Source organism: Arctopsyche grandis, chromosome 4, assembly GCF_051622035.1.
Source record: "Arctopsyche grandis isolate Sample6627 chromosome 4, ASM5162203v2, whole genome shotgun sequence".
NCBI classification, from domain to species: domain Eukaryota; kingdom Metazoa; phylum Arthropoda; class Insecta; order Trichoptera; family Hydropsychidae; genus Arctopsyche; species Arctopsyche grandis.
The window spans coordinates 36,220,702-36,242,464 of record NC_135358.1 but is presented as its reverse complement, the minus strand read 5'-3'; the positions used below and the strand labels follow the sequence as shown (position 1 = coordinate 36,242,464).

The following is a 21,763-nucleotide window of genomic DNA, read 5'->3' as shown; positions in this document are numbered from 1 at the left end:
CCAATCTTCAATTGACCAATTACGATGCTGAAGAGGCCAAGCTAGTCTTTTCGCTTTATTATTTCTTCTTAATAATGGTTTTCTTACTGCTATGCGCCCTCCCAGCTTCACTTCCATCAGCCGACGTTTAACCGTGGTGACCGATACTTTTTTGAAGGCTGTCTTTTCTATGTCAGAGGCGATTTCTGGTGCCGTTATCCTTCTATTTCGCTTGCTCAATAATATAATTTGTTGATCCAATGCTTGAGTTGTGATTCTGGGACGTCCTGATTTTGATAAATCCATAATGTTGTTAGAATTTTGGAATTTTTTTATCGTCTGTTGTACTGCAGTCTTCGAAATATTCAGATTTTCGGCGATATATCGTTGGGTTTTTTGCTGTTTGTAAAGAGCAATAATGGCTCCTTGAGTTTCCATGGTGAGATTTTTATTTTTTCCCATATTTCTTCAAAAATTTTTGTCCTCTTTATGTATTATAAATTTTTCGCTAATACGACTTCAAAGTCTGACTGCTCAGATTAAACTGAACCAAATTCATTTAGGGTTTATTATTTTGAACTGTTTCGATGTCATATCAGCAGAATAAAATAACAAAAAAAGTTCGTAACATAAACTGCGTATAGTAGAGTTGTCGAATTGCAACATGTGTCGATTCGTCACGCGGTGTCTTTGAGCCCATTTTGAACCCTTATATAAAAAAAACAACAAACCAATGGGATAATCCCTGCTTTTTTTTGCTCAAATTAAATCCAAGGGTGTAGGGAAACAAATGATACCCATTTCTTTGAACTATTTTACGCTAAATTATTTTAATGGACATTAGAAATCGAGTTATAGGTTTGGTCTTAAACATATGGACGGTAGTGTATGTATGTCAATACGTAGTCAATACGTAGGTAAATATGTACATAAGTATGTTACAGTCGAAGTGTATCTTCAATTGTAATATATTCCAACTGGCGTTTTAGGTCATCCATATTCGAATACAATTCAATTAGTAAATTATATCTCGACAAGCACAAATACACTTTCAACAATGTGCGCCAGCTGTAATATAACAGTTGAGTTTTGACAGCTTCGATGTTTTTACGAATGCTTTAGAATTTAACAATGCGTTAATATTTACTAGGTATTACGAATAAAGGTAACGAGTTCCGTATTACGATATCTCTAAGAATGTGTTAAAAAAAAAATGTGACTTTCCAACTCAATTTCCTAGTCGAGGGCCTTTTTCAGGAAAACCTCACCTCTTTATCTAACCTGGTACCAACTTATAGTATTTTCAGTTGTAATACATTTTTGACCTTTTGGAATGTAATTCGCCATATGAATCAACTTATGTACGTGGGTTAGACGGGATATATTCCAACTAGTATAAATATATTATAACTGACAATACACTTCTACTTTAACTGTGGTTGGTACCAGGTTAGATGGAATATATTCTAACTAGTCAAAATATATTACAACTGGAAATACACTTCTACTATAACGGTAGTAGGTACCAGGTTAGATGGAATATATTCTCACTAGTCAAAATATATTACAACTGGAAATACACTTCTACTATACCGGTAGTTGGTACCAGGTTAGATGGAATATTTTATTTTTTATTTTTACATACATATGTATACAGAAATGTACCAGGAAGGCTTAACAGGTAAACCCCAAATGCGCCTTCCTGGTCCACATAATTATTACATAGATACATGTAAATCTAAACAATATCTGACATCTATTACAAACATCGTATGAATACAATAAATAACGATGAATAACTTTCATGTAACCATACGAATTTTTATATTCGATAAACAACCACAGAGATATCTATGGTGAGCAATATGGCGAAACCTAAGATATAACAATAACTTAAGGTTTGCAACAGAAAATTGGGAAGGAAAGGAAGGAAAGGAAGGAAACGACAATTTTTGCAGGAACCGTTTCAATGAAAATCCCACTAAGTCTCGTTTCAACGAGACTTAGTGGGAATCGAACCCGCAACATCAAGTACGAAATAATTCAACATTCACCACTAGACCACGCTGCTGGTCCAACTATTCAAAATATATTACAACTGGAAGATACACTTCAACTGTAACATATATGTACATACATACGTATGTATGTAAACGGAACTCCATACAATGTGAAATATCGTTTTACTATCGAGATAATCTAACCCGGGTCATCGATTCGATTTTTTTTGTCGAAAGGGCTCGTACTAGAGAGTTTTCGTGTAGTCGTCCGGAAATGATAAGGTTATCTATCGATACCTGCGATGAATTTTAATAAAGTTATCCACGTGGATGACCTTTTTTGTGATAGATATACATATATACATATAACTTGTTCAAATCCCGGTCGATGTAATTGGTGTTGTGCGATGATTTCAAATCTATCAACCCCTGTCTGAATTGTCAATTTGCAATGGGTAATGTCGTCTCCCCTGGGAGGGCCTATCACGTAATAAACCACAGTGTAGCTCACTGACGAAGTAATTATTTATCAATTATAATGGTGGTGGATTTAGATTTTCTCAGTGATTTGCGAGTATATCTACGTTGCTTACAAAATCCAGTCTTTTGTTAGATTTTGTCTGTTTTATTTGGCAGTATAATTGTTGAGACGGTTCCATACAGAAATATTGGTGTCAACTGACACACCAAATTATAATATATTTCCACTTTCCATTAAACTGAGCAACGAAACATTACCGGAGCGGAGACTTGTCAATCCTTACTAAGTTTGACCCACTGAATTCGAATATGACAATGATTTTGTTGGTTTGTTCTCGTTTATGAGATATGTATGAGCGTTTATTAAAAAGCGCAATTTTTACAGTTTTTTCGCTTTTGCAGTATTTTACTCAAAATCCAGTATCGATGTGCTAGAAGTGGGTATTGGAATCAATAGTCACATGCTTTTTCTATTGATTTTATTGATTTAAGTCAATTTTTTTGTTTGTTTTTGATGAGAGTCTGTGTGATGCAAGAATGAAGATTCGTACTTTAGCGAATTAATTTGAACTCAATCATGAGTAGAGATCGGCGGTAGAGTTGCTGCCATAAAATAACAATAGGCCTCTCCATTGTCCGAGAAATCAGGAGAGCAAAAAATTGATTGACAATAGTGAATCAACAGCGACCAGTGAACATCTCATAACGCAATTTAAAATCAACAGTATGTTTTCACAAATAAAATATATGTATATATAGAGATAGAAAACCAATACTTATAAACGTAGTGAAATATAAAACGCCAATTAAATGCATAATAGCAGCAGAAAATTTTTTTTGACAAAATTCGATAGATAATTAATAATAAGTATTTTAAAGTAATAACAAATCATAATCAATATTTGATTATTGATTCCGATACGCACTATGAGTACAGCAATATTCGTTTTTGAGTTAACTGTAAAAGTAAAAAACTGTAAAAATTAAAAAATGTGATTTTTTTTGCTCAATGTTATCTTTACTAAGTTTGTTACATACATACATTTGAATGTATGTATGTATATATGATCCAGAAGGCAAACAGGAGACTGCCAGAGATAAAAACTTTTCCCAAGCAACTTAGCTACATAGCAAATATGTAGTACAAATGGTACTATGCTCGGAGTCAAGCATACATTAAAAGAAAGAAGTCCTGGAATGGTGTTTCTAGTTTGATTAAAATACATTTACAGTAGCACTTCTGGGTTTCCGCACTATTTACTATTTTTTTGACAAAGTCGTGTGTATGTAGTGTTCTTTAGATTTTAGTGACGCTTCCTATAATATATGTAGGGTCGGTGATTATTGGTCACAAAGTCACTAAAATCTCTATAACGGAACATCTGTCAGCCGAAAATTCCATCATACTAACGATAACTATCATAACGACGAGAACTTGAGTGCCAAATATTGCGTATTCGCAAAATTGTCTTTGTGACCACCGCAATATGACTAATAATCCAATTACCATAATATGGTGCTATCTTTTGGATTACTGGGATTTTCATTGCAGGATTTTTATGAGATTTCTGCTCTACATATTATGTACGAAATTAAATTTTCATGGTTGATTTGTTGCTCGTTGATGTGACCTATATGAGAGCAGACCTATAGAAATCAAATATTTATTATTATATAAATAAATCAATGCAAAAGCCAAATCTAATATTTACTTAATGCGTGGCGCTTTGAGCAATTTTCCAATGAGTTATTCTGCTATATTTGTTTGTTTTGAATTGAATTTCCTACAACGTCTTGCCGTAGTGTTTGGCAGAATGACTAATGACTTCAGGTTTTAGAATTTCAAATACAATACAATGCAAACTTGTATACGTTGTACAAACACAGTATTTTGTACTTTACATTTGATTAGATTGATATTCGAATATGAAGCATACTATGTATTGTGTCACAAATTGCACTGAATGCAGTTTTAAAAACGTGTCGATTATGTTGACTAACAGACAGTCCAACGATAGCTGCTCGCAAACATATATATATCTGGTGAACTGAAGTGCTAAATTGCTTTTTAATGTCCTTTGTAAAGTTTAGAATTCACTTCTGAATGAATGCTAATGATGGTAATTTTTCGAAGCAGTTGTGCTTGATCCAAGCTACTTAAATGTACATGCCCTTGAACTTGGCATTATTTAATAAGCAATATTTGAATGCTATTTTTTATTTTTTAAGGTTTTTATTAGTTTCACTTCGCCAGTCGATCTGACAAACTTCCTATATTCTCCCGATCGCTTTGAAACTTTGCTATTAGAGGTTTCAATTGCTTCCGATAGAGGTTTCAATTGCTTCCGCTAGTTCGATAGTGAAATATAATCGCAATAAACACGTTTAAGAATCTAAAAAAATTGGAGACGGTGACAGCTAACCGTTTGCCACTAGCCTGTAGTCTTATATTTTTGAGTTTCCGACCCCCACTCGTTTTGTTAGATTTTAATTATTTGAACCCCTATAACTTTATCTTTTTAAAACTATATCTTATAAAATTTGCATTAGAGGCTCTCATTATCTCAGATATATGTATATTTTTAATTCACTAAGGGCGAAAACACACTTAGTGGTACGTGGTACGTGTTTTTTTTTAGATACTTTTAAACATGCGAAAAAAACGCAGCACCCCTAACCCATATACATGGTACACAGTTCCAGAAATCACCCCCTGGAGTGATTTCGGTGATATTTTATCCTTGCTTGACAGTGATCGATAACTATGAATCCCATATTTGAAGAAATGTAGGAGAAACTTTTCGGTTGCATATGGATATGCATACACGTGCGAACTTCCTAACATATGCATTCTGCATAGAGGTTGTGTTTTCTCGACTTTTTTTTAATCTCGAGATTCGAGAATCTCCTTTTCTCGGAATATTTGAATCTCGAGATTTGAGAATCTTATTTTCTCGAAATATTTGAATCTCGAGAATTCGAGATTTTCTTTTTTTGTTTCTCGAGATTCTCGAGAATTCTCGAGGAAGTATAATTTTTTTTTTAATATAGTGAATTGATTTTTTTAGCATATAAACTTGACAACATACAAAAATCAAAAGGACACAAACACTACATATGTATATTATATCAGGGGTTTACAACTTTATTAAAGACATGACGAAAGAAAGATATAGAGAGATACAATAGAACATTGAATAGAAAAAAAAGTAAAATTATATAAAAAAAATATTTTAAAAGAAGGCATGAAAAGAAAATAAAAATATATACAAAAGTAATTTAAAATAGTAAAAATAACTATATGTAAAAAATAATTTTATAAAATTCCCAGTGTTACTACCCGGCTTTGCCCGTGTTATTGTGACCGGACAAATAATAAAAATACTGACTATAAATTGATTAATATCTAAGGAATAAATAAATAATAAATCAAAAATCTTTGTTTTATGTGTGTTAAATGGGGTCATTTTGTCAGTGAAAATATATTTTCCCTAGCGTTTTAGTGATATCATAACCGAATACTTTCGCACTAGTGACTAGTACCTACATGCACATAAATATGTATATCGAACTTAAAAATTATGTGATTTCGGTGTAACATGTGTATATGTACTTATTTGATGACCGAATAATAACTTACCGGACAAATAATAAAAATACTGACCATCTATACATATTACAATACTTCACAAAATTATTTACGAGTTAACAAGTATACAAATCAGTCAGTTTATTGAACAAAAACATGTAGTGATAAATTAAGAATATTCTCGATATTTTCGAGATTCTAATAAAAAATTTCTCGAGATACGAGAATCTCGAATTTTCATAATAAAATATTCTCGAGAAATGAGAATCTCGAAATTTTACAATAAAATATTCTCGAGAAACGAGAATCAAAATTTCTCGAGAATTCTCGAGAAATCTCGAGACAAGATTTCTCGATCACAACCTCTAATTCTGCACGTGTAAGTACACCCGAATTCAGTTTGGGGAACATCCACTGTTTACGGAGCCAAGGACACGTGACGCCCCACACCACTCGGTGTGTTTTCGCCCAAATAGTTTTTCAGAATTAGTTCTGCTAGTTTGTTGGGTGATTTATTCATCAATTTGACGATCAAAAGTTAAACAAACACATAAGTTCACTCTTGTGCAACGTTATTTGCTTTCTTCTACACTGTTTTGATTATGGAAAATCATCGAAACATCTGAGTTTGCATAATTCATTTGAAATAGATTTTAGCTGGTTTGACCAACTGCGATTTATTAATCCGAGGCAATCAGCAGTCCGGAACAAAGGTCGAAAAAGTTCCGATTGTCGATTAATAGGCTACAACTGCTATGATTCGATGAGCAGGCAGAAGGCCTTTAATCTAAATTACCTGTACTATATTAGCTTTAGATTGTCGCGAAATCATCGCGATTGTGAGTTTCGGTCTATAATTGCGAATTCTTTGAACGAGAGTGAGTGATTTGACCAAATATGGCAAGTGCGCGCGCGTGTTGTAGGAAAGCCGTCAGGCACGCAAACATTTATCACTTTCTTTCATCGATTTCATTTCAGGCATTTATTTTCGCTTTTATTCTAGTCACCCAAGCTTGAGGCACAATTCGTCGATGTTCTCCTTCGAGCGGTATTGATTCCGTCTGAGAAAACTACCTCTTTATCCGTTTAAAAAGTCGCGGTATGTATGTATGTATGTAAATTCTCATTTTTGTGACGTGCGAATCGAGTCGATTCCGTTTATGTACAATCGTATATTCGCCTCTTGATGTGAATTTTTAAGTTTACGTGTTTGGAATTTTCATTCGGTTCGGTTTATCTCAGGTATGCACGGTCGAGTATCGAGCGCACCACCTACCATTTCGAAGGTTTTATCGTGGACCTATCGAGCGCACTTTGCCGCTCGAGAAAATAGTAATCATCGGTTGTTTCGATGATGAATTCGGTTCGTGGAGTGCGAAATGCTCGCAAGAAATTGATATTTGAGTGATTTGTGTTTGAAAATTGGGTCGGAAAATGGACCGAAAGTGCGTATGGCGATGTTATGTATATTGACGCGAGCGCTCGGTACGTTTGCGCTCTCTAGCGGTGACGATGCGAATTTTTATTTCATTAAATATTTATCGCATATGTAGATGTCGCTGTGGTTTATTGGTATAATATTTGTGAGGTTTGATCTCATGTATATTTAATCAAGAGATCCTTTCAGTGCCCTCTCCGTAAGTCCTGATGACGCGAGGTTTTTGATAATACATATAAGGTCACATTCTTGTGGTTCAATCTTGGTTTGTTTTCATTTGGCTTGTTGGCCGACTTACGTTGACATACTTTTTATATTCAATCGGTTTTTATTTTGGATAATGACCAGGGTTGTAAGTCGTCATATAAAATATATCGGTTCAGTTCCGGTTTTCGGTTGTCTTGTATTTAAATATTACCAAGTTAACGTGAATACACTCTACACCTCTCTTTATACGGCTTTTCGCTATAACTTATTGTGATACTGCGGAATAGAGGGCGGATTCTGATGTAGCTAAAATGCAGACACAACACATTTTTTTAGTCATGCTTAATTGACTTTCTCTAGGCTTACCAATTTTTCATCGGGACCTGCTCTTAGGAATAAAAGTGCGACAACAGTTTAGAAATAATCTAGTAGTTTGTTTTATTCTAGAAGTTAATTTTTACAGGCATAGGTGTATTTACTCTTGCTTTTCCGTTCACAGGTGTTTGAATCACACACTTTTGATAGCCAATTTATAATGTGTTAATTGATATCTATTATGATATATAATGAGTTCATTGACAACTCGCGAGCTTCACATATAATTGTATTTAAATCGGAATCGTTAATAGAATATATAAATATTAAATATATAAATATATAAATATACAAAATATATAAATATATAAATATATAAATATATAAATATGTAAATATATAAATATATAAATATTATAATGTATATAAATATATAAATATTATAATATATATAAATATATAAATATTAATTTTACCGAACCGATAAAAAAAACCGAAAAATAATATCTGTTCGGTTTCGGTTTTCGTTCCGGCAAAAATAACGGTTTTTCCAGTTTTCGGTTCGGGTCGCTGTATATATGTATATGTACAAACATACACATGTGTAACGTTTAATGTACATACATATATAGTAATTTAGTCCGATATTATTTAGTACTAGTGGCCTGTGTGCACATATGTACTTGTGCACTCCATTTGATCGGCCGACATAAGAAAAAGTCTGTTTCCACGATTCCAAGGGGAGAAAGAGAGACGGAGCATGGTGAGTGAGTAGTTCGTACAGTGCATGCCGCGTCTCTTTCCACGATATACGATTCCAAGGGGAGAAAGAGAGACGGAGCATGTAAATGAACATTCACACGCACATGGACAAAATTATTATATACATACGATTAGTATTAGTATCGAAAAGCTCGAACTTCATAGTAAGAAAACACTGAATAGTGCGGTATGGACGTGCTCTTGGGTCCCAGCTGACATGGACGTATATTCATGTCATTATTTCCCTACATTTCTTCAAATATGGGAATCACCCAGTGGCGTAGTGCTAATTCCAGGCGTCTCCGCGCAAAATATTTTAAGGTACCCACCCTTCTCCCTATACAAATTATTTCCATACAGCAAAATAGTTTTATTTTATTGTTTTAACATTAAATAGAGAATTCTCCGCTATGTGTACATAAAATAAAACGAGATGCAAATAGTTTGGAAAATAAGAGAGGTTTTTGACAAATTAGACACAAAAACATTACATTAAAAAATTATGAAAAAGGCACACCAGGCGCGGTCGCTAGGCTACTGTTATCGACCACTGTCAAATCTAGAATGAAATATCACCGAAAACAATCCAGGGAGTAAGGATTTTTAAGGGACGCCACGGTACAGATTTGGCGTACCGGATTACGCCAGCTTTTTTTTGCATGTGCGAAACTATTTAAAAGAATGCCGCGTTCCACTTCGTGTCCCTTAACGCTTGTAGCGGATCGTCCGAAAAGGGTCTCGTCTAGGGAAATCCGTGCCCCCCCCCCCTCTCAAAAGACCCCGATTAAAACTTTAACAATTTTTTAAAAATTGTGTTAATATTTTTGTATCTTTAAAAACATGGAGATTATTTATTTGTAGGGTGGGGAGGGGCAAAACCAAATTGCGCCTAGGGCCCCCAATCAAGTTGATCCACCACTGAGTGAGTTGATGTAAATCATAATTTTTTAATCAAACTTTTTTGTATTAAATTTTTTGTATTTTTTTATTTATGAATGATATATACCTATACATACACGAAACTAAATGTGCGCATTTGGCGTAACGCATTTGTCAAGTATCGGCCTCTTCTCAATCTCATGAGAAAAATAACTCATATGTATCTGCATATGATACAATTATGTAGTGACTATTTCAATAAATAACTGTGATTTAAATCGGAGTCACATAAAAAAGGCACGACTTTGACTCCGACTTCGGCTCTATAGCCCCTGATAATGACAATGCTTGTATGTATTGAGATTTTTGAGTTTTATCCATTGGTATTTGTCTTGTTGGATTCGGGGTCACGGACACACCTTGCGCATCTCAATCCATGTTTGCATTGATGAGCGTTTCGTGATGATCGTCATCGTCTTGATTATGAATTCTAAATCATATTCTGTACACTCGTTGGCTAACAGTTGAGTGTTGCCGTTTACCTTCTGTGTAGTGGCGATTCGATTCTTTGGAATCGTTGTCGTGTCCTCGTCTTGGCGCACGCAAATTATATTTGTCGGTATTATAATAATGCTCGTCGATTTATATTTAGATCTATTGTATTTGTCATGGAATGAAAGTTTCATAAATAAGATTTTAAATCCAAACTGAAAGTCGAGGTATAATTGGGCTGACTGATTGCTTATATACGATATATGAAGCTTGAGCTTCCATGAAAACGTCATTAATAAAATATTATTATTATAACTTATTATTCAAGGAAAATCAGTGTCGCCAGAAGAATAATATGCACATTCATATGTACATACATATATACTACTAAACTAATGAATATTTTAATATAATGCATCATGTAGAGTCGCTACATTTAACCGAGAATTATATAATATAGTTTTATATTATATAATATGAATTTATTCCAATAGTATTCAGTATTAGTATAGAAAATCTCAAGCTTTATGGTAAGAACACACTGAATCGTACGGCATAGACGTGCTCGTGGTTCCCAGCTGGGAAGGGTGTTTCTACATGTTATTCGTGGGATCTTATTATTTCGTTAAGTTTCTACTAAATTTCTTCAAATATGGGTATAACCGTTATCGAAAATTTTCAAATCTTCATATGTACGAGCCGTTATATTTGAAAGTGGCTGTTTCAGTTCCAAAAGCACTATTTCTGTTTGATTTAATTAACAAATTGTTATCACTTGTTTTAATTCGATATGTCCAGAATCTCGAAAAAGCAGAATAAACGTATCACAGGCCACCAGTATTTTTAAATATTGTTAAACGTAAAACATTATATTTAATGTTTTGCGAAATATTTCTTGAAATGAAGAAAAGTGCATTTTTGTCACTTTCAAATATAACGGCTCCTCATATGTCAATACAAGGATAAAATATCACTGAAAACACTCCAGGAGGTGAGTTTTGGCAAGATCGGACTAGGCATGCCAGCGTTTTTTGCATATGCAAAATTATAAAAATAAGAGTGACGCAATCTGTATCTGCACCTTTAATCGGTAAAGAGGTGATGAGTTCATATTTACATACATACATATAATGTTTGCCTTGAAGTCCTATGGTCTGATTTCGTAAACTTTTAGCTTTGGTACTTTTTTGTTAACGTGGTTAAGATATGCGTCTTGCGTCCTGCATCCTGCTCGCACGCATGCCAGTAAGGCACATAGTTTTACTTGCGTGTGCGCGAGCAGGATGCAAAGCATTGAAATTTACACACGTAATTTAACGTAGGTTTTTCAATGGTCACTCCATTATAAATTGTAGTCCAGAAATGGAGTTTCGCTAGCTTTAGAGAAAAATAATTGGCAAACATATATGTAAATATACATATACACAGACCCGAGGAAAGGGGGGGGGGGGGTATGGTACAAATTCCTTGGGTTCAATTACGTTAAGGGGCTGCTCCGAAATGTTATAGCGAAGCCTGCACATTCCCGTCTGCCAAGCGGTGACGAATTCGTCGACAAAATTCTCCATAAACAGTCATGTATGTACATGTGTATGTATGTATACATTTATTAAACGCATATTTATTTATTTTACTTTTTAGCGGGACACAACGGGACTCGGTATGACGTCACCTGGTCCCCTTGTATCCTGCTCGCGCACACTTATGTAAGGCTGTGCAATAATAACATTCATTATTAACACTATGAGTGAACTAAAAATATATATGAGAGATAATGAGAACCTATAAAGCAATTTTTATAAAATATAGAGTGAAAAAAAAGTTATAGGCGTTTAAACAATTAAAATGCGTTTTAACAATTAAAATGCGTATGCCCATGAGTGAGACGACTCTACAGTCTTCTCGCTCGCGCGACACTTGCTCTGGAAGCAAAATCTCCTTTTGCGTATGTATAGACTTGATTCGTTTTTACTTTATCTATGTACGTAGTTTATGTATAGACTTTCGCTTGATTCGTTGATTGATATTTCGTACGTCACGTCCTAAGCTATTTACTTTTATTATTTTATTGTAATTTATTACGTCCTAAATTATTGTTTATTATGATAGTCCTAAATATAAATAGCCAAAGTAACAATGCAAGTGGATTGATCGCCGTTGTTAATAATAATTGCAATTGTTTAATTAAAAATGTACTAAAAAGTACATTTGCTTCTCTACCATATAGTGAAAAAGAGATTATTGTTAAGAGCCCAAAACCCATACCAATATTGAATATTAATTCAAAAACGAAAACATATCAAAGACACTTTAATAAATATAAATATGACAATTGGCCCACAGGCCAACTTTTTAAACCAGTAGGATACAAAATATCGAAATAAAAATTAAATTAAAAAATTGAAATTAAAATATCAAAATTAAGATAAAGAGCGAGATTGAGCTAAAATTAGATCATCGTTGATGTTTTGAATTACAACAATGTTTTGAATTACGACGATACGCATTTACAACCAGAGAAATATTATAATTTCTCTGCTTACGAGCGAAAAATAAACTTGTTATTATTAAAAATAAACCGTCGATGATTGGTAAAAAACACATTTGACAAAAAACCGACGTCGGTGTTTTGTCTAAGGGTTTTTTTTCTTTCGTCGAAATAAAATTAATAATCACATATTATCCGATAAATTTTACCTCTGAGCTGATTTATTTATTAATATTATTTCCCTTTGTGATGACCAACAAGAGGATGAATTTTGATCGAATGGGAGCGAATTCATGAATATACAAATACAATCTCAAATCAACTCTTACAACCGTATATATGCTAATGTGTGATGCCGTATAATTGTTTTCTCAGAGGACAGTGGATATCGTGTCGACTTTTAAGAAATAATAACAAGATTTTTTTCGCTCGTAAGCAGAGAAATTATAATATTCCTGTTTGTAAATGCGTATCGTCGTATTTCAAAACATCAACGATGATCTATTTTTGGTTCAATCTTGCTCTTTATCTTAATTTTGATGTTTAATTTCAATTTTTTAATTTAATTTTTATTTCGATATTTTGTACGCTACTGGTTTTAAAAAGTTGGCCTGGGGGCCGTCCATTGGTTAGGTGCGTACGCAGCATAATAGTATACTGAAACATTATACTCATATTATATCATTTTTAATGATACGTCTAGTCTAGTATTGTAATTTAGTATTTTGCAGCTGAAACCTGTACTTTTTTTTTTCTTTTTACAAGAATAGATCATGAAATGTTTTTTGCGAAATGCTATTCATTCAAAAATTAGAATGATGAATGCGATGTCTTCTAAAAGTGTCGTCATTGGAAGACGGAACAATGACGCGAAAAAAATATTCTTTTATACCAACTTTTAAAAAGAGGTAGTTACTTGTTCGATTATTTAAATGAGTTACTGTCCACTCACGAGTTAATTGAATTGCAATGAAGTAAGAGTAAACCGTACGAGCTTTTTCCTCAACTTTGTCATCTGTTTAGTCACGATAGTTCGGCAATTATCTCATCGATCCACTTGTCGATCCACATGAATCATACTCGGTAATATCCTTGATCAGTCATCATCACCGGAATCGAATTTCGGTACATGAGTATGTGGAATAAACATATTTAAAATTTCACGCGGTGATAAAAGTGGTCGGCATTGAGGATTTTAAATTCCGACGTGGGCCGGTAGTATGTATGGTAATTTATTTTATGTTATTATATGTTATGTTCATGTTGGATGCAATCAGCGTCCATTAAGTGTCCGATTCAAAATATGCAGATTATGTAGATTATTTTTGTTTCTTTTTTTATTTATTTATTATTTTTTATTAGAAACGGTTCGAATTGTGAAGGGTTGGATATTGGCACAGTTTATCGCCCCTTGAGGTTTAATTGTATTCAGTAGGGGGTCACCAAGCCAAGGGAGACTTATTTAAACCGTGAGAAAGTTCCCCTTCTGCAGTTAAGTTCTCATTCAACTTTAACGATATTGCGATGAGTCGTTACATTTAGTGAATGCTTCGAAACTTTATTTCGTTATTTTTTACATTCGTCCATTGCATAGTCATCTTAATTAAAATCAATGGATTTTATATTGATGTATGTAGACTTTGAAGAACTTTTTATGGTTCGCCATATGTGCATGTCTTATTATAATAGTTTTAATCATCCCCTATTGTGAAAAGATATAAAGATACAGATGAAAAGTATGAACTAATTGGATTTCTGTTTTGCGGAAAACTACTATTGCATATGAATTGAAAATATGTACATTTGAGGTATAGTCTAAATATTAAACTTCTTGAATCACCATTTTATTATATAGCAAAAAAATATTTTTGATAGTGTCAACCATCGGTGCAAATTACCCTATTGTATGATATACATATTTTAATGTTTTCTTATTATATATTTCATATAATAGCTCAATTCTGTTTTTTTTTATAAGTTTGTGGTATCGCTATTAGATACATAATCATATCATCAACAGCCATTCGCCATCCACTGCTGGATGAAAGCCTCTCCAACACGCTTACAATCGTATCTGTTTTGCGCAACACTCATCCATCTCACCCCACATATTTTCCTAATTTCGTCTACCCATCTTCCCTGCGGTCTTCATTTTAGCCTTTTGCATTCTCTCGGGTACCATTCTAGCACTTCTTTTGTCCACCCTTCGTCCATTTTTCTAGCCACGTGGCCCGCCTATTGCCATTTTAATCTCTTCACTCTATCCACTATATCCACAACCCTTGTCATACTTCTCACCCACGTATTCCGTTTCCTGTCTTTCCTCGTTATGCAAAACGTACAGCGTTCCATAGCATTGGACTTCGTGTAGCAATTTAGTGTTCAATGTCCAAGTTTCACATCCACATGTCATCACTGGCAAAACACTGATCGAAGATCTTTTTCTTCAGGCAAATCAGAATATTTTATTTAAAAACCGCATTAATTCGTCCAAATGCATTCCATCCTAATTTAAAATGTCTCTTTATTTCTTCTAGATACATATTTTGACATACGATATAAAAACTAAGGAAATAAATTTTTGCCCTGGCTGGGTCTCGAACCCGTGAGTCTCATACTGATTTACCGTTGCGATAATTCTTAATTCTTTAGATAATCTTTAACATGGATTTCCTTATTTCTAATAAGTAGAGGTAGGATAGTCACAGTGCTATCCATTGTTCCATTGTTGTAAATCCTTTGTAAAAAAGGTTCGGCAAACCTTTAACAATGCATTTACAACCTTTGAACAATACGCGGCACCTTCTGGGTCTGATGACTACTAATAAGATCTATAGTTTCCCAATATATTGCATTTAGCGTAACAAATTAGTCGTGTAAATGGAGGAATTGCTGTAATTTGATTGCATTCCATTTTTGTCTCATTCAAATATGTAGTTGTTGTACAAATAATTTGCGTAACTGCTTTTGTTAGACCGTGTTTGGTTCTATTTCTAAAGTCATACATACTTACAAATATGTATTATGGATCGCGAAACACGCTTAGCATAATCAATCAATCGATTATACTAGCCAGAGCTATTAAAATTTTAAGATTGAACTAAAAAAAGGGAAATATGAATTTATGAACGCGTATGTTCTAATTATGTATGTATTGTGCAATGTTTGGTTTTGGTGAGAATATTAGATTTTATTATTTTATACAAGTTGGATCCTGGATGTGTGCATTTTTCAAAAGGTTTCGCTTCCGATTCCGAATTCTGAAAATTATGAAACAGGGGTTTTACGTTTTAAGGGTTTCAGTCTCGGCTCGGGTTTGTTGTAGCATTAAATGATTATAAAATTAAGTTAGGAATTTTCATTTGTGTGAGAATTAATTTTGCAAAACACGCTACCCGCTTCCAAAACACGCCGAAAATTAATCTCTCCCATATGTAGATTTTTGTCATGTTTACTGAGAAATATTTCAATTTTTGTCGTTTTTCTTCATATTATATGTACCTACATATATACCTATATACATAGATATTGGGTGGAAATAGATGAAAAAACTGTCATAACTAGAGGTAGGATAATCACAGTGCTATCCATTGTTCGGCAAACTTTTAACAATGCATTTACAACCTTTGAACAATACACGGCCCCCTCAGGCTCCGGTGACTAGTCATAACTAGTGGCCGGATCCATAGCGCGCCGTTTATTGTTCAATTGTTGTAAATGTTATTGTTCAATTGTTGTAAAAGGTTCGCCCAACCATTTTTTTTTGTACTCTAGCTTTGTATATAGAGCCAAACTGCCCCGATTCCTGGAAAAAGCACTGTCTCTATCCGCAGTCTAGTCATAACTAAAGAGCGGACCAACTTTGCGCCGTTTTTTGTTTATTTCCTCTCTAGCTTTGTAGTACAAAGCTAGAGAGCAAAAAAAAAAGGTTCACCTTAAAAATTAACAATGCACGGCGAACAATGATAACAATGAACGGCGCGAAGTAAAACTACAAAGGCAACTACAAAGCAAGAGAGCAAAAAAAAGGTTGACAATAGTTAACCTTTTTTTTGGGCAAAAGTAACTCGATCGCCTTCCCTTAGTCATAATTAAGCTTCAGCGCGACCTTGCGCACCATTGTCCATTTCTATGGTGAACCTTCTGGTCATAACCAGAGATCGGCGCAGAAATGCGCCAGCACAGAAAAAAATGGGATCCTTTTTTCAGTTTATATTGTTAACCTTTTTCCAGAAGGATCCCATTTTTTTCTGTGCTGACGCATTTCCGCGCCGATCTCTGATCATAACCATACGTAGACGGCTAGGATGCTTTACCCACAAAAAATAGTTCACTATTGTCTTCTTTTTTTTTACCCTCTTACCTTGTTAGACCATTTTTTTGTGGATATGAGCAGGGCCGACGAGGGGGGGGGGGGCTTGGGAGCCGGAGTAAAGTTCCAGGGCCCAGACTACTCGAGGGGCCCCGTATCGGGTCTTCCAATTGCCCGATATTGATATTTTATATTATTCTACATAAAAATACATGTATTTATTTACTGCTAAATATTTATTATTTTTCGATCCACGTATTCTTTGTGTCCAAGTGAAATCGCACCTGTTATATATAATTTCTTTCTTATTCAATTATTTTAAAAAGTAACCATCATATACATAGGTGTTTTTCTAATAGTTCTGATAGATATTTCGCATATTAAAAATTATCTATAAGTTTTTTTTTAGTTTGCCATAGGGTCCGAAATTAATTTTCGGCCGGAGATTCTTCTCGGCGGCCCTGGGTACGAGCATTTTTCTGTTAATATCACAGTAGAGATTTACTTTAAAATTTTTTTAAGTTAGTTTGGTTTTGGTTTAGTAGTATCTTCATATTTTAAAAACCTGGATTTTGGCCCATAGACTTCTGAAACTGCAAAAAGTGGTTTTTTGATTTGGCTCATTATACGTAGACCCATATTTTTATCATTTTGTGAAAAAATCTAAAAATTACGTTTGTCAGATTTTTTCGCATTCAGTCATCTATTTTTTCATGTTACTATTTTCATTTTACATAATTTTTTTATTTGTTATGTTACTTGTAAATTGCACTTTTTACAGTCTTTGTTAAAATCGATAAAAACATTAACTAAACGACACATAGTACAAACATATGTAGTATTTTTTCCAGTTGGTTTTAACGATGTAGCGGTTTGTTTGTTTAGGTTCAAAACCGATTTTTAAACCTTTTTTTACAAGGCTTTTCTATGTTTTTATGTTACGTTCAACTTTTTTACTAACCTCTTCTTAGTTCAGAATGGATTTTTTAAACAAATAATTGGTAACTAGGTGCCCTAAAACAACGCACTGTTGACAGATTGCACATACGTACTATCATCGGTGCTACGTCTATACAATCATTAGGGGTCTACCTCACGGCACCGAAAGTGAAAAGGTCGAAAAAGCAAATATCGGAAGGCAAAGATCGAAAATCGAAATATCTCAAGTCGAAAGATAAACGTTATGCATGGTAAACGTTACATATATATAATATATATCAGTGGCATGCGGTGAAATTATCTCTCTTTTTGACACACAGCCTTGTTTAATGTGCGCGCACAGGATACGGGAGGAAAAGCCTGTTCCTCTTGTATCCTGCTCGCACAAATTAAGCGAGGATGTACGACGTGGGGGGGGGGGGGGGGAGATAGTTTTACCGCACACCACTGATATATATATATATATATATATATATATATATATATATATATATATATATGTGCATATACTAACCGTTTTTCATATGTATGCATGATATGGTCCGTACGCACCAAACCAACGACGATTTTGGGCCAACTTTTAAAACCAGTAGCGTAAAAAATATCGAAATAAAAATTAAATTAAAAAATTGAAATTAAATATCAAAATTAAGCTAACGAGCGAGATTGAACTAAAATTAGATCATCGTTGATGTTTTGAATTACAACAATGTTTTGAATTACGACGATACGCATTACAACCAGAGAAATATTATAATTTCTCTGATTACGAGCGAAAAAAACCTTGTTGTTATTTCTTATTAAAAGTCGTCACGATATACTACTGTGTTTCCGCCGCCGATGAGACATTAAACAAAAAAACTGTCGGTGATTTGTCAAAGGGTTTTTTTTTCTTTCGTCGAAATAAAATTAATAATCACACATTATCCGATAAATTTTACCTGTGAGATGGATTTAATTAATTGATTTATTTCGACGAGAGAAACAATTGAAGACTAAAAAAATTTCGTTTGATAAACCGACAACGTACCGGATTGGGACCATCGCTCGGTCACCCATACTTATACATGAGATATTCTCAGTAACTGCGCATTACGGGGAAGTAAAAATAATAATTCTTTGATTTTTTTTTCGATCTTAGTGCGTATCTTCAAAACATCTTCGACAAACAAAAGTCGAGGATTACCTGTATGTGATTGTTGATGATCTAATTTTAGGTCAATCTCGAAAATTTATTTAAATTGGACATGTTCTGTTTTAACTTTCAATATTTTATTTTAATTTTAATATATTGATTATAATTTTATTTTGATATTTGAATTTAATTTTAATATAATAATAATAGCTTTAATTTTGATATTTAATTTCAATTTTTAAATTTAATTTTTATTTCGATATTTTGTACGCTACTGGTTTTATCCTGCTGGTTAAAACGTTGGACCAAAATCGTCGTTGGTTTGGTCCGTACGCAGCAATAAACGAATATTTACGATTTTTTCACGGTCACCCAATGATTAGACAATGAAAAAAAAAGCGTTTATACAAATTAGCGAACTGTCACACTGGTCAAATCCACCCATTATATGTACACATGGATCAGATCAAACGTACCAAAATCAAAAGATAGTAAGAAATGAATTAAAGAAAATAGTCATAGATTACCTGTGACGCAACAGGAGCTGGACAAGTAAAGTTGCAAGTGATTAAAGTAGCAACGGAACGGCGACCAGTAGAGCTTGGAGTCGAGCGGGGATTGAAGAGAAGAGAACATTGAAGAGACCGTTGCGAGCGAGACAGAGACGCACCCATATGATGTCTATATATGAAACGTTTCCGTCTCTCTCGCACACCTACCACATTGCTTCAAGTTGAATAGAGCCGCAGTGCCGGCCGGCCGTCCGAGCCGGAACGTTCGCGTCAGCGTCCGTTCACACCCGCTCACGCTCTCACTCTCACTCGCAACTCCTCGACAACTCCAGCCACCACACACTCCACTTCCACTGTTTCTTCCCCCCATCGTCCACTGTTTCTTCTTCGTATCCTCGGAAAGGGAAAAGCCAGCCCTGACTGGGCCAAGAGTGGTGTTTCCATTCGAGCGATTCGCGTGTGAAAAGTGCAGCTTTCGTACCCCCCACCACTCGCACTCGCGCATATCCTGTGGGAAAAAATAACGTTCATAGCGCGCGTGCAGCTGTCGCATCGCGCAACGTTGGGATGCTGCGTTCTCGTTGAGTCGCCTTTGGAACCGATTTTGGAACCGGTCCGAACAGCCATGGGGAACCAAGGGTCGGCGCCCCACGAGCCTCTGGCCAGGGCTGCCGCCACCAATGCCGGTTTCACGCTCAGGGTAATGGATCTCGCCGAAACCGGATCTTCTATTTTTTTTTTTTACTTTATCTACTTTTCGTGTGTGCGGTTTGGATTGGATTGCTATGGTGTGGTATGGTTTGGATTGGTTTGGTTGCGTATGATTGCGCTGCGCATTCAAATTCCGATCGTGTGTGTGTCATCCGCGGTGTCGTCATTACCGTTACGTTGTGCATACCAAAGGTTTGGATAAAATTGAAAGTATGTATGTGTGTGTGTGTATGTCCTGAAGGAAGTTCTGTGCTGTTTGTCTGGCTGCGTACGCTTTGGAATGTCCGGTAATCATATTCATATTTGTGGATTATGTATGATTGTACAGTTCGTTGACTTTGGCCGCTCGTTGGAATTGGGTTTGAATTTTGATTTCTGTTGATGAAATAATAGGATGGGATTCGTTTTGATTGTAGCAACTTTGTGATTTTTTTTTTTGGTGACCAATTTGCAAAATATATCGAAATGTTGTTCTTGTGGGTTGGGGTTCTTGTTTTCGAGGTCGTTTGTAAAATATTGTACACTAGTGGTTTTACCCGGCTTCCCTTGGTATTTGTAATATAATATAAACAGCTTAAACATGGTAAAGCAATCTAATAGTAAATATTCATTTGGTTTTTTTTAATATTCGTCGTTAATTTTTTTTCGATGCTCCCGACAAACCTTACAAAGTCTCTTTCGAAATTATGTATTAGATATAATGAATATTTGGAGCAAAATATTTTGTTGTTTATTTTTATTAAATTGTATAATTGTATATTTAAAAAAAAATATGATTTTGAAAATTACGATCGTTCAAAAATATGTTTTAAGTTAGGTTTTTTATGCAAAGCTAAGATCATATGAGAGGGGAGGGGGGCGAGGGGTGTAGAATCAAAAACTAGTATGTTCATTTTTAAATTTTACTAGTGATATAAATCGTTGTAATCGTTTTTGATTATATAATTCATATATCCTTTGGTGTAATGAGGCGAAAATTCTTGGAGAGCTCTTATCAAATTATCATTTAGAGATCTGTGTCATCTATTGCTGGACGTAAGCTTCTCTTAACACATTTCCATAATTCCTACATTTTTTTTACTTCATCAGGTCAACCCAATTGTGATTCACTTTGTGCCCTTCTGCATTCTCTTGGATCCCATTCCCTTGTATCCCATGTCACTGTGATCTCCTCACCCGCTACTCAATGTCTACATTTGACATACTTCTCACCCAAGAGTTTCACTTTCTATAACTTCTCGATATAAACAGCGCTAAAGAATAAAACGCATTTCCATCGATTTATAAATTGAGTTATCTTTGTAAATTTCCAATTTTCATAAGTAAAAATTTTCGAAGATATTTAAAAATATATATATTTCTTTTTAAAATTGTATAACGTAAATCTTATTAGATAATTATTATTTTTTTTTAGATATAAGTAAAATAAAATATGATTCATGAATTGTTTCAACAGGAAGATGTATGCATATTATAACATTTTAAATGTCTGTGCAAACATGACGTTATTCGTTTTTGCACATAT

The 21,763-nt window shown here is 34.3% G+C and overlaps 1 protein-coding gene across 4 annotated transcripts in view; it reads left to right on the top strand.

Moving 5' to 3' along the window:
* Window positions 1–21,763, top strand: part of numb (NUMB endocytic adaptor protein) — a 43,164-nt gene that overhangs the window by 10,850 nt on the left and 10,551 nt on the right. Inside the window, exon 2 of one of the 4 annotated variants that reach the window (XM_077429954.1) lies at window positions 9,632–9,692. The exons of 1 other annotated variant lie outside the window; for it this stretch is intronic. Coding sequence is in view for 1 of the 3 variants with exons in the window: in XM_077429951.1 (XP_077286077.1) it covers window positions 20,153–20,227 (75 nt within the window). In the remaining 2 variants the exon portion in view is untranslated. Of the gene's footprint in view, window positions 1–9,631; window positions 9,703–19,762; window positions 20,228–21,763 lie in introns of those variants that run through there. 2 more of the 4 variants (XM_077429955.1, XM_077429951.1) reach the window with 2 other exon arrangements.